The 17,434-nt window shown below is 42.9% G+C and overlaps 2 protein-coding genes across 7 annotated transcripts in view; both read left to right on the top strand.

Annotated features, from left to right (window-relative positions):
• The window catches only part of LOC100380625 (spectrin beta chain, non-erythrocytic 1), a 131,957-nt gene extending 129,945 nt beyond the window's left edge, over positions 1–2,012 (top strand). For both annotated transcript variants that reach the window (XM_014154853.2, XM_014154852.2), the window contains one exon: positions 89–2,012. In XM_014154853.2, the coding sequence (XP_014010328.2) occupies positions 89–292 (204 nt within the window). In that variant the 3' untranslated portion in view covers positions 293–2,012. The remainder of the gene's footprint in view (positions 1–88) is intronic.
• A 5,517-nt stretch (positions 2,013–7,529) lies between these two features.
• The window catches only part of LOC106577113 (echinoderm microtubule-associated protein-like 6), a 150,925-nt gene continuing 141,020 nt past the window's right edge, over positions 7,530–17,434 (top strand). For all 5 annotated transcript variants that reach the window (XM_014154859.2, XM_014154858.2, XM_014154856.2 and 2 more), the window contains exon 1: positions 7,530–8,908. In XM_014154859.2, the coding sequence (XP_014010334.1) occupies positions 8,712–8,908 (197 nt within the window). In that variant the 5' untranslated portion in view covers positions 7,530–8,711. The remainder of the gene's footprint in view (positions 8,909–17,434) is intronic.

Below are 17,434 nucleotides of genomic sequence, written 5' to 3'. Positions count from 1 at the left end.
CTCCATGTGGATGGCGTGGGGGTCTGAATTTTGATGTATTGGTATGATCTGTGATGTCTGTCCTGATAAATCCTTGTCTGGGCCGCAGGAGGAGATGAACTCGTGGATGCAAGCCATCTCCAGCGCTGCGTCCTCTGATAAGACAGAGATGACCCCCAGCAGCCATAGCACCCCCACCTCCAGCCGAGCCCAGACCCTGCCCGCCTCTGTCGCCCTGGCAACTGAGTCCAGCCCTGGCAAGCGTGAGAAGGACAAAGAAAAGCGCTTCAGCCTTTTCAGCAAAAAGAAATAGACCCCTCCTCAGCCCCCCAATGCCATTCCTCTTCTCTCCCCTGCTCCTCTTCTTCTTAAAGCCAGACTCCAGCATGCAAGCTCAGAGCCAAAACTCCACACTCTGTGCCTAACAATCCTACAGCTGGGCTCAGAGGTCAAATACAGTATGCCATTTTCTTTTTTAAGATAAGGAACAAACAAAAAAAGGTGAAAAATTATGTTAAGGTAGATATGATGCTTTGGGCAGCTGCCATTGTAAACCATCCATAATTCACCGCTGAAAAACAAGACAGGGTTTCCAGTTAAGATTTCTTTGTATTTTCTCTCTGTTTTCCTGCTTTCTCATCCCTGTGCTTTTCACTTGTTGCTTTGGTTGTTTTTTCCCCCGTTCTTTTTGTAATAGTATGTAGTTTCTAGGGTCTGGTCTCAGTTTTTTTGAGGCTATCTTTGAAAGATGACATTCTTCTGAGTTGAAAAGCAAAGTCAGCGGTGCTTTGAACTGTGTGTATAACTTGTCTATAGCAAACTTTTAAAAAACAGTTTAATTTCACTTACTAATAATAAGCTCTACAAACATTATAAGCTTCACTATAGTCTCATTTTATCCCCTAAAACGTAGTATAACACATTCATTTGGATGAAAAGACAGGGGTTGATATTCTCCATCACTGTGACAAATTTCTGTCATATCGGTTCAAGATATTGGACTTTCAAGAAGCAAATGGTACGTTCAAGACAACTGGGAACTCAGAAAAATATGAAGTCAACTCATGACTTCGGTGATCTTCAGGTCAGAAAGTCGGAACTCTAGAAAGAGGCTAGATGACGTTCAAAACTATTTTTCCCAGTCGGAGCTCTTTTTTATATTTTTTTATTTTTTTGGACTTCCCAGTTGTCTTAAATGCACTGAAGTCGGAAGTCAGAGATTTCCGAGTTGTTTTGAACACTGCAAAAGTGTCACTTGCCACATCATAATGTTCATGCAAAACACATCATCATGATGATGTGGCAAGTGACACTGTGCTTCTTGAAAGGCCAATATCTTCAAACTTGACTGCTGACATGCAAAACATTTTGGGACTTTATCAACTGTGGACTAATGAAATAAATACCAAAATATAGTTTTTTGGTGGAGTTTTCCTTTAAGTTTCAGTCATGTTTTTTTGTACAATGTTATCATATACTACTCCGGCTCAATAAATTGCTAAGACCAGTCAGAATGTTGGATATCCATGAAGAACTAGAACACAGATGGTTTATTTCTGTAATTTTTGAAAACATTATTCTGTCCTTTTTAAAATTTGTTTTCCTACATATTTGAGTTGCATTATGTATGTTTAAAATGTATTGAGCATAAAAATGTATGTACAATACAATAAACACTTTAAGCATTGTTGTTAAGTGGAAAAGTGAATTCTAAAGCATTTACTGGAATAAGTCATGTCATGGAAAAACGGTTGCTTGCTTGTTGGCTACAGCACTGCATATTATCATTTTTGCTAACATCTCTGGCTATTTGATAGTGTGCATTTATCTGTCACTGTAACTATTGTAATGAAATATTTCTTCATATTGCACAACCAACAATGCCATGATGGGAGAAAGCTTGTTTGCCATAGCAGGTTCTCTAGGTATGTAGTTTAATATGGACCAAGATCACAGCTAGATGGATCTGCACCAGTAAACTTTTACCCTCTCTGTTAAATATGTGCAAAACCATTAAATTGCTTTTAAGATGACATCTGTCTCTGTGTTTTCAGTACAACAGCTTCACACCAAATCAGAAACTATTCTAGCTCAGTTGGTAGAGCATGGTGTTTGCAACGCCAGGGTTGTGAGTTTGATTCCCACGGGGGGCCAGCACAGAAAGAAAATGTATGAAATGTATGCATTCACTACTGTAAGTCGCTCTGGATAAGAGCGTCTGCTAAATGACAAAAATGTAAATGTAAATCTGTCTGTGTTTTCAGTACGACAGCTTCACACCAAATCAGAAAATATTCTAGTTGTCATTACAGCTTCTATACGATTTAATACATTTTAATGACATGCCTCATTAGGTGCAACCACTTATTCATTACAAAAAACGCTCAATGCTATTACTAAGCAATTAGAGACATTACTATGTAATTACATTTCTGTTTTTAAACACAACAGATAAGCAATGAAAGTTATGGAATAATAAGTCCTATGTGTCCTCTTCACTTTCACCTCATTTAGGCAATATAGATTTTTCTGACTGTCCCTAACTCTCGGTATTGTTGGGTCACTCAATTCTTGGTTCCCTTTCACAATTGCCTGTGCACCATCTAGTGGCCGAATGGAGATGTTGCAGCCCCAGTGTTTAACATTTCTTCAGAAAACTAATCTCATTCCCAGACACTTGGCGCCTTGGAAAGAGGTCATCAGAAAGCTAAACAATATATCAATGGAAGAATACAAAGATGTTATTTTAATTTGTTCTGATATGAGACATAAGACTACTATGGGCACCAGTTTGGTCAAATGGTTTAGAGGGTAAGAAGGCATGGAGTATAGGGATTACAGATGGCCTACTGTTCATTTAATTAACTACTTCTAGCCCCTCCAGAAACATCAGCACTGCCGACCAATTAGGTTTGTCAAGTCATTTGGGTAAATTGAAGCCTGTCCTCCAAACAAATGTAAGAATAACGTGTTTGACTTTGCAAGACTGTGTAGGGTGCGCTGTAGGTAGGAGAATCCCCTATGATGAAAATTGTGCGGTAAAATAATCAGACCATGGGTTAACCATGTTGCTTTTAATTTAGACGTCCTTTCATACCAATGGCCATGAAAGGAAGGAGACCACAAAGAAGACTCAGTGTTTACAGGTTGTAATTTGGCTATCAAAGTAACCCCCTTGGCAGAGTACTCACCTCTGAGTTATCTAACAGCCAACCTGAGGGGACAGGAGCGTGGGCTATATTTCATTGAGATTATGAGGCGGACTATGCTCCCTGTCTCTCTAATTGGGAGAGAGCAGTAATGTTCCTTCAGAATTTCTATCACAAGAGGGCGCAAGAGAACCAGTTTATTGGAACTCTTGGCCGTATTAATGGATGGATTATATTGGCAAAGGAGAAATGCTCACTAACAGGAATGTAAACAAATTTGTGCACAGCATTTTAGAGAAATACGTTTCTTGTCCGTATGGAACATTTCTGGGATCTTTCATTTCAGCTTATGAAACATAGGACCAACACTTTAAATCTTGCACTTATATTTTTGTTTAGGATAGATGGGTTTATTCCAGGGTTTCTTAAACATGTGAGAGGTGGGTCACGAGTTATGAGAATACATCTATAATCACACACTCTTAATTTGGGTCACAGAAGAACGGTCAATTTCTCATGAGAAAGTTTGAGAGCCACTGCTCTATTCTATCAACCCTGACAACCAGATATCTGGGGTCAACAAATCAATACAGTTTGAAACAAATTCTCCACTGCATTAATTCAAGCAGTGACTCGCAATTACTTTGTGCGTCAGTAGTATTTGTTCTTTTTCTAGTCACAAAGAGTATGAGGTTAGAACCCCAGGAAGAGTAGCTGCTGGTTCTGCTAAAAGCTAATGGGGATCCAAATAAATCAATAAACAAGACCGTTGTCTTGTCTGGTACTTAAAACTAGATACTTGATTGCACGCAAACAATACTGTATTTTTTTACAGTACACAGTGCATGAAATAAACAACAGAACCTATCTTATTACTACATACTTTCACCCAGCAGCATGCCCTGGTTAGATGATTAAGGGAGGGGATGATGTATTATAACAAAGTAACATTTGACTGACTCCCAGCACCATGACAACATGAACAGTTGTTTTAGCTGGATTAGGCTTGGCACTGATATAGCAGCTTATTCTGTTGCCATGGTTAGGCTAGGTGGAGCATAGCAATGGTCTGAGTATGGCCAGTTCTGTTTTTGCTTTAACCAAATTCTCTATCATTCATTCTCCTCTATCACTCATCCATGATATATGGCGTGTATGGCAACCAGACCTGGGTTCAAATGAATGTATTTCAGTATTTGTTATTTAAATACTTATTTTCTGTGTATTTTAGTGTTTTCAAATAATGTGGCCTAAATCAATGACTTCTACTGGAAGTATTTAAAATATTTTCAAATAATTTCTTATAAATAGCCTACTACTTGAAAGTATTTTCAAATACTTATTTCAAAAACTATTTTCAAATACAGTTGAAGTCGGAACTTTACATACACTTATGTTGGAGTCATTAAAACTAGTTTTTCAACCACTCCACAAATTTCTTGTTAACCAACTATAGTTTGGCAAGTCGGTTAGGACTTGTGCGTGACACAAGTAATTTTTCCAACAATTGTTTACAGACAGATTATTTCACTTATAATTCACTGTATCACAATTCCAGTGGGTCGGAAGTTTACATACACTAAGTTGACTGTGCCTTTAAACAGCTTGGAAAATTCCAGAAAATGATGTCATGGATTAAGAAGCTTGACATAATTTGAGTCAATTGGAGGTGTACTTGTGGATGTATTTCAAGGCCTACCTTCAAACTCAGTGCCTCTTTGCTTGACATCATGGGAAAATCAAAATAAATCAGCCAAGACCTCAGAAAAAAAATTGTAGACTTCCACAAGTCTGGTTCATCCTTGGGAGCATTTTCCAAATGCCTGAAGGTACCACGTCCATCTGTACAAACAATAGTACGCAAGTATAAACACCATGGGACCACGCAGCCGTCATACCGCTCAGGAAGGAGACGCGTTCTGTCTCCTAGAGATGAACGTACTTTGGTGAAAAAAGTGCAAATCATTCCCAGAACAACAGCGAAGGACCTTGTGAAGATGCTGGAAGAAACAGATACAAAAGTATCTATATCCACAGTAAAATGAGTCTTTTTGACATAACCTGAAAGGCCACTCAGCAAGGAAGAAGCCACTGCTCCAAAACCACCATAAAAAATCCAGACTACGGTTTGCACCGGCACATGGGGACAAAGATCGTACTTTTTGGAGAAATGTCCTCTGGTCTGATGAAACAAAAATAGAACTGTTTGGCCATAATGACCATAATTATGTTTGGAGGAAAAAGGTCGGAGGCCTGCAAGCCGAAGAACACCATCCCAACCGTGAAGCACGGGGGTGGCAGCATCATGTTGTGGGGGTGCTTTGCTGCAGGAGGGACTGGTGCACTTCACAAAATAGATGGCATCATTAGGAAGGAAAATGATGTGGATATATTGAAGCAGCATCTCAAGACATCAGTCAGGAAGTTAAAGCTTGACCCCAAGCATACTTCCAAAGTTATGGCAAAATGTCTTAAGGACAACAAAGTCAAGGTATTGGAGTGGCCATCTCAAAGCGCTGACCTCAATCCCATAGAAAATTTGTGGGAAGAACTGAAAAAGTGTGTGCGAGCAAGGAGGCCTACAAACCTGACTTAGTTACACCAGCTCTGTCAGGAGGAATGGGCCAAAATTCACCAAACTTACTGTGGGAAGCTTGTGGAAGGCTACCTGAAATGTTTGACCCAAGTTAAACAATTTAAAGGCAATGCTACCAAATACTAATTGAGTGTATGTAATTTCTGACCCACTGGGAATGTGATGAAAGAAATACAAGCTGAAAGAAATTATTCTCTCTACTATTATTCTGACATTTCACATTCTTTAAAATAAAGTGGTGATCCTAACTGTCCTAAGACAGGGAATTTTTACTAGGATTAAATGTCAGGAATTGTCAGGAAATGTCAGGAACTGAGTTTAAATGTCTTTGGCTAAGGTGTATGTAAACTTCCGACTTCAACTGTACCTTGGTTAAATGCACAGGAATGTATTTGAGTCAGAATATTTTAGAATTTCCAAATACATTCCAATATTCACCTACCTATTTAAATACTCAATTCCAAATGTCTCTGAAAGTAATTGAAATACCCCAAATATTATTTTAACCCAGGTTTGATGGCAACACATGTCAGAGGAGTTGGCTATCTGACAACAGGCTTGGCTGGGTGGAGCAGAGATTCAAACCCCAAGCAGTTGCTATGGTGAGAAATAGGTAGGCTGCTAGAGTCCCATGGGAGTTGTCATTCAAGGGGAGAATCTCAATTGCATACTCACGCATCCTCTCTCCTCGCCTCCTTTTCAAAATCCATTGGATGTGAGAGCCAGAGGTCCCTTCCCTCTGACCTTCTCCTCCAAAGGGTGTTGATAAGGAGGCGAGGAGAGAGGACACTTGAGATTCTCCCAAGGTCTATGTGAATACGACTAGAAGACTATGAACTCAGCCAGCCAACTCCTCTCACATGCAACATAATCACAGAGAGCCCTACAGGAGGCCCAGTTGAATGGCATGGTAGATTGCACTGGCTCTCCAGTGAAGTCTGTCACCCTGCAGTGCTGTTCAAGGGGCTGGCAATGGCATGCTCTACTTAGCATTTAGCCTTTGAGAAAGTTCTACACATCAGTCCCAAGAGTCCAGTTTCCATCTAGAATACTTATTGTACTATACACCCACCCACCCACCCACCCACCTAGCTTTCTTAAGATGAATGCACTCGAAGTCGCTCTGGATAAAAACATCTGCTAAATTACTAAAATGTAAATGTAAAAGTATGCAAGGATATTAGTGTACAGAGGATCAGTCAAAGGGGAACTTAATAATCAGTAAGGGTTTATGGTTGTTCGACCCTTTACAGAAAATGTACTGGTGTTCTGATTGGAGATCCATGGATACAAGAGATATTCAGTTCTAGAATGCATCTGTATCACATGTGAGTTAAAGACTCTCCCTTTGGTTCAACTCTCTCAAATTTGACAAATCAAAATATGAATATGATTCAGGCAAAATTATTACATCCCATTTAGTTTCGGGTCAATCCTCTACCATCGAACTTGTCACAAAAAAAATCAAAAATTATAAGTTGCTATTCGATTCAGTCAGTTCCTATTGGTCTAATCTCTTTATTTTAATTAGGGCCTACAATATTAATGATTAAATTAAAGTACATTTCACTCATATGAATTGACTCAATTATTGCTGATCGTGGAAGCTGCCATTCTGTTTTCATACCTAACGGATGTATTTTTCATCTGTAGGTCTTCAAGACCTTGGACAGCGCTTTAGCATTGCTGACTGGTAGTTGTAGTTTTGAATGTTTTGCACCAACGAGAAATAGTGAGAGAGGGAATGCCTCAGCCATAAACACATCAATACCCATAAACCTGTGCAGATAGCCGCTCAACGTCGGTGGCAGTGCAGGGGTGGCTTGCAGGGTGTTGTGGTTACTAGCTCTTCGAAACCAGAGAGAGGCTATTCTAAAAAAGATTACGTTTAAGTACTTGATGGGGAAAGTCTCCATTACGTTACTACATTAATATTAATATGCAATGAATAACACAGTGCTAGACCTCCGCTCAGCTTTCCACCCCGGTTTATCAAAGGCATCGCCTGCCATTCGCCCATATGAGTAGGCTTCTTTCGCTCGGTGCCCGGAATCCTTACTTTCATCCATCCATGTGAGATGCGGGAGATACCGTGGAGTCGCGCGGTGAGCGGCTGTGTTTGGAAGCCCATAGATTGTTTGCCTCTGCACGGAAGTTAGCAGAGAATTTTCATTTTGGGGCGTCTTCAAACTGACAGCGGCGAACCAGCTGTGGCTGTCAAAACAGGTTGTACTCTTGTCAGAGTGATTTGCCGTGAAAATCCGTAATTCCTCACAATTGTTCGATTCTCGGATTTACTCCAACCAGATTTGTGAATGGAAGAGACATTGCATGTTCGGCCTATTTTCTACATGTTTGTTTGCTTTGAAATGTTTATTTGTTAGTTATTGTCTTGAGAAATATATAAAACCGTAGTAACTATGGCTGATGTTACGGTTAAGGATTAGTGTGCGGATTATATTTCAGCAGCAGCCGAATCCTCCAGCAGTTGTGTTCATTTGCTGTTTGTTTATTTGGCCAGTTCCTCTGTTTTCGTTGTCATTTGAAAAGGAACCAATTTTAAATGGATAAAAAAGCAATGTAATGTTATTTAGTGGAGTAAATTAACTTTTGTAAGACATGGTAAAAGATAAAAAAATATTTGTATGAGGAAAATAATGAATTAATCCACAATCTAAATTAGAGTAGGCTAACATAGTAACAATTCAGGCAACACCGTGTCTAAAGGCAAAAATGATGAATGGTCCTGAGGTGTATCTGTCATTGCTGGTGTTTCCTCAAAACGCAATGTGCACATCTGCTGTAGGATGCGGGAATGAAGCTGTTTATGATAGGCTACATATAGGAACATGTAATCTGTTAGGATTTTTCTAATTTAATCAGTGAGGGACTCATAAGGTTTGCACGTGCATGTCAGTGATCCGTGGTTGTGGTGCAGCCTACTGTAGGGTGGAATAATTCACTAAACAAACAAGCTGTCAGATATCATGGCGGATCGGACTGCTCCGCAATGCCAACTGAGATTAGAATGGATCTACGGGTACAGGGGGCATCAATGCCGAAACAACCTGTACTACACCGCCGGCAAAGAAGTGGTCTATTTCGTGGCTGGCGTCGGCGTGGTTTACAATACCAGAGAACACACTCAGAAGTTTTACCTGGGCCACAACGATGACATTATAAGGTGAGTGTTACTACACACAGTAGCCTTCAAAACAACACCACGAATTCTGTGCGTAAATTGCGAACAAAATTCGCACAATTTAAAAATGTATAATTTCGTAGAATATCTAATAACATTGTCCTTTCATTAGCATCTCGTCAAAATCACACATTTTATTTAATCTAAAATAATCTCAATGAATCCCTTAATTAAAGCAGTAAATTGATGCATGGCTTCACTCCAGTGTTGCTGTCCCTTGTGAGCCTTCACTGTGCAGATGTAATGTGTATCCTGTCCAGAGAGGCTATGTGTACTAGTGAGGGAGTCTTGCAATAATTCTATTCACAGAGGTCATTGGGCTACTATTTGTACTATGACTTTCCTTATATCTCTCACGACTGTCTGCATCACGACTGTCTGCATCACGACTGTCTACATCACGACTGTCTGCATCACGACTGTCTGCATCACGACTGACTGCATCACGACTGTCTACATCACGACTGTCTGCATCACGACTGTCTGCATCACGACTGTCTGCATCACGACTGTCTGCATCACGACTGTCTGCATCACGACTGTCTACATCACGACTGTCTACATCACGACTGACTGCATCACGACTGTCTACATCACGACTATCTACATCACGACTGATTGCATCACGACTGTCTACATCACGACTGACTGCATCACGACTGACTGCATCACGACTGTCTACATCACGACTATCTACATCACGACTGATTGCATCACGACTGTCTACATCACGACTGACTGCATCACGACTGACTGCATCACGACTGTCTACATCACGACTGTCTGCACCACGACTGTCTGCACCACGACTGACTGCACCACGACAGTCTACTTCACGACTGACTGCGTCACGACTGTCTGCATCACGACTGTCTGCATCACGACTGTCTGCATCACGACTGTCTGCATCACGACTGACTGCATCACGACTGTCTGCATCACGACTGACTGCACCACGACTGTCTACATCACGACTGTCTACATCACGACTGTCTGCATCGAGACTGTCTGCATCACGACTGTCTACTTCACGACTGACTGCATCACGACTGACTGCATCACGACAGTCTACATCACGACTGACTGCATCACGACTGACTGCATCACGACTGACTGCATCACGACTGACTGCATCACGACTGACTGCATCACGACTGTCTACATCACGACTGACTGCATCACGACTGTCTACATCACGACTGACTGCATCACGACTGACTGCATCACGACTGTCTACATCACGACTGTCTGCATCACGACTGACTGCATCACGACTGACTGCATCACGACTGACTACATCACGACTGACTACATCACGACTGACTGCATCACGACAGTCTACTTCACGACTGACTGCACCACGACTGTCTACATCACGACTGTCTACATCACGACTGTCTACATCACGACTGTCTACATCACGACTGTCTGCATCATGACTGTCTGCATCATGACTGTCTGCATCACGACTGTCTACTTCACGACTGACTGCATCACGACTGACTGCATCACGACAGTCTACATCACGACTGACTGCATCACGACTGTCTACTTCACGACTGACTGCGTCACGACTGTCTGCATCACGACTGACTGCATCACGACTGTCTGCATCACGACTGACTGCACCACGACTGTCTACATCACGACTGTCTACATCACGACTGTCTGCATCGAGACTGTCTGCATCACGACTGTCTACTTCACGACTGACTGCATCACGACTGACTGCATCACGACAGTCTACATCACGACTGACTGCATCACGACTGACTGCATCACGACTGACTGCATCACGACTGACTGCATCACGACTGTCTACATCACGACTGACTGCATCACGACTGACTGCATCACGACTGTCTACATCACGACTGACTGCATCACGACTGTCTACATCACGACTGACTGCATCACGACTGACTGCATCACGACTGTCTACATCACGACTGTCTACATCACGACTGACTGCACCACGACTGACTGCACCACGACTGACTGCGTCACGACTGACTGCGTCACGACTGACTGCACCACGACTGACTGCACCACGACTGACTGCACCACGACTGACTGCACCGAGACTGTCTGCATCGAGACTGACTGCATCACGACTGACTGCATCACGACTGACTGCATCACGACTGTCTGCATCACGACAGTCTACTTCACGACTGACTGCACCACGACTGTCTACATCACGACTGACTGCACCACGACTGTCTACATCACGACTGTCTACATCACGACTGTCTGCATCGAGACTGTCTGCATCATGACTGTCTGCATCACGACTGTCTGCATCACGACTGTCTGCATCACGACTGTCTGCATCACGACTGTCTACTTCACGACTGACTGCATCACGACTGACTGCATCACGACAGTCTACATCACGACTGACTGCATCACGACTGTCTACATCACGACTGACTGCATCACGACTGACTGCATCACGACAGTCTACATCACGACTGACTGCATCACGACTGACTGCATCACGACTGTCTGCATCACGACTGTCTACTTCACGACTGACTGCATCACGGCTGTCTGCATCACGACTGTCTGCATCACGACAGTCTACATCACGACTGACTGCATCACGACTGACTGCATCACGACAGTCTACATCACGACTGACTGCATCACGACTGTCTGCATCACGACTGTCTGCATCACGACTGTCTACTTCACGACTGACTGCATCACGGCTGTCTGCATCACGACTGACTGCATCACGGCTGTCTGCATCACGACTGTCTGCATCACGACTGTCTACTTCACGACTGACTGCATCACGACTGACTGCATCACGGCTGTCTACTTCACGACAGTCTACTTCACGACTGACTGCATCACGACTGTCTGCATCACGACTGTCTGCATCACGACTGACTGCATCACGACAGTCTACTTCACGACTGTCTACATCACGACTGACTGCATCACGACTGTCTACATCGCGACTGTCTGCATCGCGACTGTCTGCATCGCGACTGTCTACATCGCGACTGTCTGCATCGCGACTGTCTGCATCGCGACTGTCTACATCGCGACTGTCTGCATCACGACTGTCTGCATCACGACTGTCTGCATCACGACTGTCTACTTATGTCAAAACAGCTATTTCAGCACCACCGTTTATTGGACAGCTCCTTGCTTTTTCGAGTCAATCATGCTGATTTGAAAGCACTGAGACGGTCCACAGCTCCTCACTCCAAGGTATTCAAGAGCCAAAAAGCCCCTTTAAAGCTCTTGTATCCCTTGCATACCTGCAAGTATGGTAGCAGTGCCCCCTGTAAAGCACATCCTGGAGAGGGGTTGAGGCTGGGGGATGTGTGAAGTGTTAATTTCTTAGTTCTGTATGCAACTAGAGTATTTTTAAGAGACCATGAGCTGACGGCGCAGATGGGGAGCTGGTTGCTATTGAGCACAATGCTGTTTGGATTGAGCCCAGTGCTGTTTGCATTGAGCCCAGTACTGTTTAGATTGAGCCCAGTGCTGTTTGGATTGAGCCCAGTGCTGTTTGGATTGAGCCCAGTGCTGTTTGGATTGAGCCCAGTGCTGTTTGCATTGAGCCCAGTGCTGTTTAGATTGAGCCCAGTCCTGTTTAGATTGAGCCCAGTGCTGTTTGGATTGAGCCCAGTGTTGTTTGGACTGAGCCCAGTGCCGTTTTGATTTAGCCCAATGCTGTTTGGATCGAGCCCAGTGCTGTTTGGATTGAGCCCAGTACTGTTTGAGAATGCTTTGTGACTAGGTTCCTGATCTTTGTTGTGGTTCAGTGATAGCAAGCCAAGCTGGTGCAAGCAAACCACGGTAACAACCCAAACACAAACGCACTCATGATAAGCCGTGATCTGTAGTTTGTCCTCAGAATTGCTAGAAACTACAAGGCTCTCTGCAAAGCCACTGTTTATTTCTAGTCAATGCAAAGTCTCCCTCAAGTCACACAGAACACAATCAAAGTTGGTGCGGCCTACAGTGCTGGTCAGATTGTGTCACCAATCCATCCCCATATACTTTTGTTGAAAGGCTTTTAAATAGTGCACTGTTATTTCTCTCCACTCTGTCAGGGAATCATTCTGCGGCAGACACTTTTATCACAGTGGTCGTATTGATGGATTAGGTCTGTAATTGTGGCAGTCATATTGATGGATTAAATCCATGTTGGACCTATAATTTCTGGAAAGGGCCTTTTCAGTGGACACTCGCTGCTGTTGAACGAATATTACATGTCTCCAAGGCCAGGACTGAACACAAAAAAGACTACCATTAAACATGTGGTTTTTAACACAATTAGACCCACTCCCCTTCAGAAAGCGTATACATGTAGATCTAGACAAAGTGGATTTGTTTAGAGTGATGCACTTTTATTGAATAGTTGTTCATCACACATTCTCTTGGCCTACATGTAAGTCAATATTGAAGGATTAGCCTTGTAAATGCTTGCAGAAGCCTTGTGTAGCTGGAGCACTGGACCCAGACGGTCTGGGAAACCATGGAAACAGGCTGAACCTGAATTTGGAGAGACCCAATAGCCAACGGCCAGTATAATACCCAGTATAATTAAGCAATAAGGTACGAGGGGGTGTGGCATATGGCCAATAAACCATGGCTAAGGGTATGGTACTCAATATGAAGTAGATTTTTTTTATTTATTTTTTTACATTTCCCTTTAAATGAGACCTACTTTGTGCCACTGCTCCAGGAAGGCTGAAGGTGTTTACACAGTCAAAAGTTGGGAGTTTTTTTTAAAGACAGGCTTTCTTAAAATCACCGTCTCACATCATCTCAACAGAGGCAGAAGAAAGACTGTCTCCCTTCTTGTTCTGATTGCTTTCAACTAAATGAAGGGGACGAGATAGCGTTGAAATGATATGATTGACATGTAAATGTCTTGTGTTATTGCATTATTACCTATGACTCCTGTGTGACCAGTTGGCAATGAGTGCCTCTGAAATGTATCAGTCTGTTGAAAATATGGTTTGTGGGTGGGGGTGATGAGGTTCATGTATGTGTGTCTCTGTGCCATTGTCTATGTGTGTGCGTGTGCATGCAGATGGTGTCTATACGCCTCTCTATGTCCTTCACATCTGTGTGTGTGTCCATGCATGCAGATCAGTATGTGCAGAGGGATGGTTAGGGAGTCATTATAAGAATGCCAACCACGTAGCCACCGCTCCATGGATAAACATGTACACGTCACATACACACACTCAATATCACATACACGTCACAGGAGGTTGGTGGTACCTTCATTGGGGAGGACGGGGTTGTGGTGATGACTGGAGCGGAATCAGTGAAACGGGATCAAATACGTCAAACACATGGTTTCCAGGTGTTTGATGCCGTTCTATTTGCTCCGTTCTGGCCATTAAAATGAGCCGTTCTCCCCTCAGCAGCCTCCACTGATGCACGTATAAACACACACAAACACACACACACACACACACACACACACACACACACACACACACACACACACACACACACACACACACACACACACACACACACACACACACACACACAGTCAGGCTCTTCAGGTAATTTCCTTTTTCCAATTTGCGCTCAAAGTAATTATCTCTTGACGTAGGGCTGCGGTGCTGTCTGTAATTGAAGTTGAATTGAAGTCTGGTCCTCACACTGTGATTGTCTACGTGGTCTCAAGTCAACACCTACCTCAGGACTCTTATTTTCAAGAGGACACATTCCAGTTTCCTGTATGACAGGCTTTAGAATCCAGTCTCTATGAGAGGCTATAGAGTCCAGTCTCTATGAGAGGCTATAGAGTCCAGTCTCCTGTATGACAGGCTTTAGAATCCAGTCTCTATGAGAGGCTATAGAGTCCAGTCTCTATGAGAGGCTATAGAGTCCAGTCTCTATGAGAGGCTTTAGAATCCAGTCTCTATGAGAGGCTTTAGAGTCCAGTCTCCTGTATGACAGGCTTTAGAATCCATTCTCTATGAGAGGCTATAGAGTCCAGTCTCCTGTATGACAGGGCTTTAGAATCCAGTCTCCTGTATGACAGGCTTTAGAATCCAGTCTCCTGTATGACAGGCTTTAGAATCCAGTCTCCTGTATGACAGGCTTTAGAATCCAGTCTCTATGAGAGGCTATAGAGTCCAGTCTCCTCTTTGAGAGGCTTCAGAATCCAGACTCTATGAGAGGCTATAGAGTCCAGTCTCCTCTTTGAGAGGCTTTAGAATCCAGTCTCTATGAGAGGCTATAGAGTCCAGTCTCCTCTATGAGAGGCTTTAGAATCCAGTCTCCTCTTTGAGAGGCTTTAGAATCCAGACTCTTATATGAGAGGCTTTAGAATCCAGTCTCCTCTATGAGAGGCTTTAGAATCCAGTCTCCTCTATGAGAGGCTTTAGAATCCAGTCTCCTCTTTGAGAGGCTTTAGAATCCAGTCTCCTCTATGAGAGGCTTTAGAGTCCAGTCTCCTCTTTGACAGGGTTTAGAATCCAGTCTCTATGAGAGGCTATAGAGTCCAGTCTCCTCTTTGAGAGGCTTTAGAATCCAGCCTCTATGAGAGGCTATAGAGTCCAGTCTCCTCTATGAGAGGCTTTAGAATCCAGTCTCCTCTTTGAGAGGCTTTAGAATCCAGTCTCTTATATGAGAGGCTTTAGAATCCAGTCTCTATGAGAGGCTATAGAGTCCAATCTCCTCTTTGACAGGCTTTAGAATCCAGTCTCTTATATGAGAGGCTTTAGAATCCAGTCTCCTGTGTGACAGGCTTTAGAATCCAGTCTCCTGTGTGACAGGCTTTAGAATCCAGTCTCCTCTATGACAGGCTTTAGAATCCAGTCTCCTGTATGACAGGCTTTGTAATCCAGTCTCCTGTATGACAGGCTTTAGAATCCAGTCTCCTGTATGACAGGCTTTAGAATCCAGTCTCCTATATGAGAGGCTTTAGAATCCAGTCTCCTGAATGACAGGCTTTAGAATCCAGTCTCCTGTATGACAGGCTTTATAATCCAGTCTCCTGTATGACAGGCTTTAGATTCCAGTCTCCTGTATGACAAGCTTTAGAATCCAGTCTCCTATATGACATTCTTTAGAATCCAGTCTCCTGTATGACGGGCTTTAGAATCCAGTCTCCTGTATGACGGGCTTTAGAATCCAGTCTCCTGTATGACGGGCTTTAGAATCCAGTCTCCTGTATGACGGGCTTTAGAATCCAGTCTCCTGTATGACGGGCTTTAGAATCCAGTCTCCTGTATGACGGGCTTTAGAATCCAGTCTCCTGTATGACGGGCTTTAGAATCCAGTCTCCTGTATGGCGGGCTTTAGAATGCAGTCTCCTGTATGACGGGCTTTAGAATCCAGTCTCCTGTATGGCGGGCTTTAGATTCCAGTCTCCTATATGACAGGCTTCATAATCCAGTCTCCTATATGACAGGCTTTATAATCTAGTCTCCTATATGACAGGCTTTGGATTCCAGTCTCCTATATGAGAGGCTTTAGAATCCAGTCTCCTATATGACATGCTTTAGAATCCAGTCTCCTCTATGAGAGGCTTTAGATTCCAGTCTCCTGTATGATAGGCTTTAGAATCCAGTCTCCTATATGACAAGCTTTATAATCCAGTCTCTTATAAGAGAGGTTTAGAATCCAGTCTCCTCTATGACAGACAGCCTTTATAATCCAATCTCCTGTATGATAGGCTTTATAATCCAGTTTCCTATATGACAGGCTTTAGAATCCAGTCTCCTATATGAGAGGCTTTAGAATCCAGTCTCCTGTATGACAGGCTTTAGAATCCAGTCTCCTGTATGACAGGCTTTATAATCCAGTCTCCTGTATGACAGGCTTTAGATTCCAGTCTCCTGTATGACAAGCTTTAGAATCCAGTCTCCTATATGACATTCTTTAGAATCCAGTCTCCTATATGACATTCTTTAGAATCCAGTCTCTATGATAGGCTTTATAATCCAGTCTCCTATATGAGAGGCTTTATAATCCAGTCTCCTCTATGACAGACAGGCTTTATAATCCAGTCTCCTCTATGACAGACAGGCTTTATAATCCAATCTCCTGTATGATAGGCTTTAGAATCCAGTCTCCTATATGACAGGCATTAGAATCCAGTCTCCTATATGACAGGCATTAGAGTCCAGTTTCCTATATGACAGGCTTTAGAATCCAGTCTCCTCTATGACAGGCTTTAGAATCTAGTCTCTTACATGACAGGCTTTATAATCCAGTCTCCTACATGACAGGCTTTATAATCCAGTCTCCTGTATGACAGGCTTTAGAATCTAGTTTCCTATATGACAGAATTTCGAATCCAGTCTCCTATATGAGAGGCTTTAGAATCCAGTCTCCTCTATGACAGACAGCCTTTATAATCCAATCTCCTGTATGATAGGCTTTAGAATCCAGTCTCCTATATGACAAGCTTTATAATCCAGTCTCTTATAAGAGAGGCTTTAGAATCCAGTCTCCTACATGACAGGCTTTATTATCCAGTTTCCTATATGACAGGCTTTAGAATCCAGT

This window comes from Salmo salar, chromosome ssa18 (genome assembly GCF_905237065.1).
Source record: "Salmo salar chromosome ssa18, Ssal_v3.1, whole genome shotgun sequence".
NCBI classification, from domain to species: Eukaryota; Metazoa; Chordata; class Actinopteri; order Salmoniformes; family Salmonidae; genus Salmo; species Salmo salar.
The sequence above is the reverse complement of the archived record's forward strand: the minus strand, read 5'-3'. Positions and strand labels throughout refer to the sequence as shown.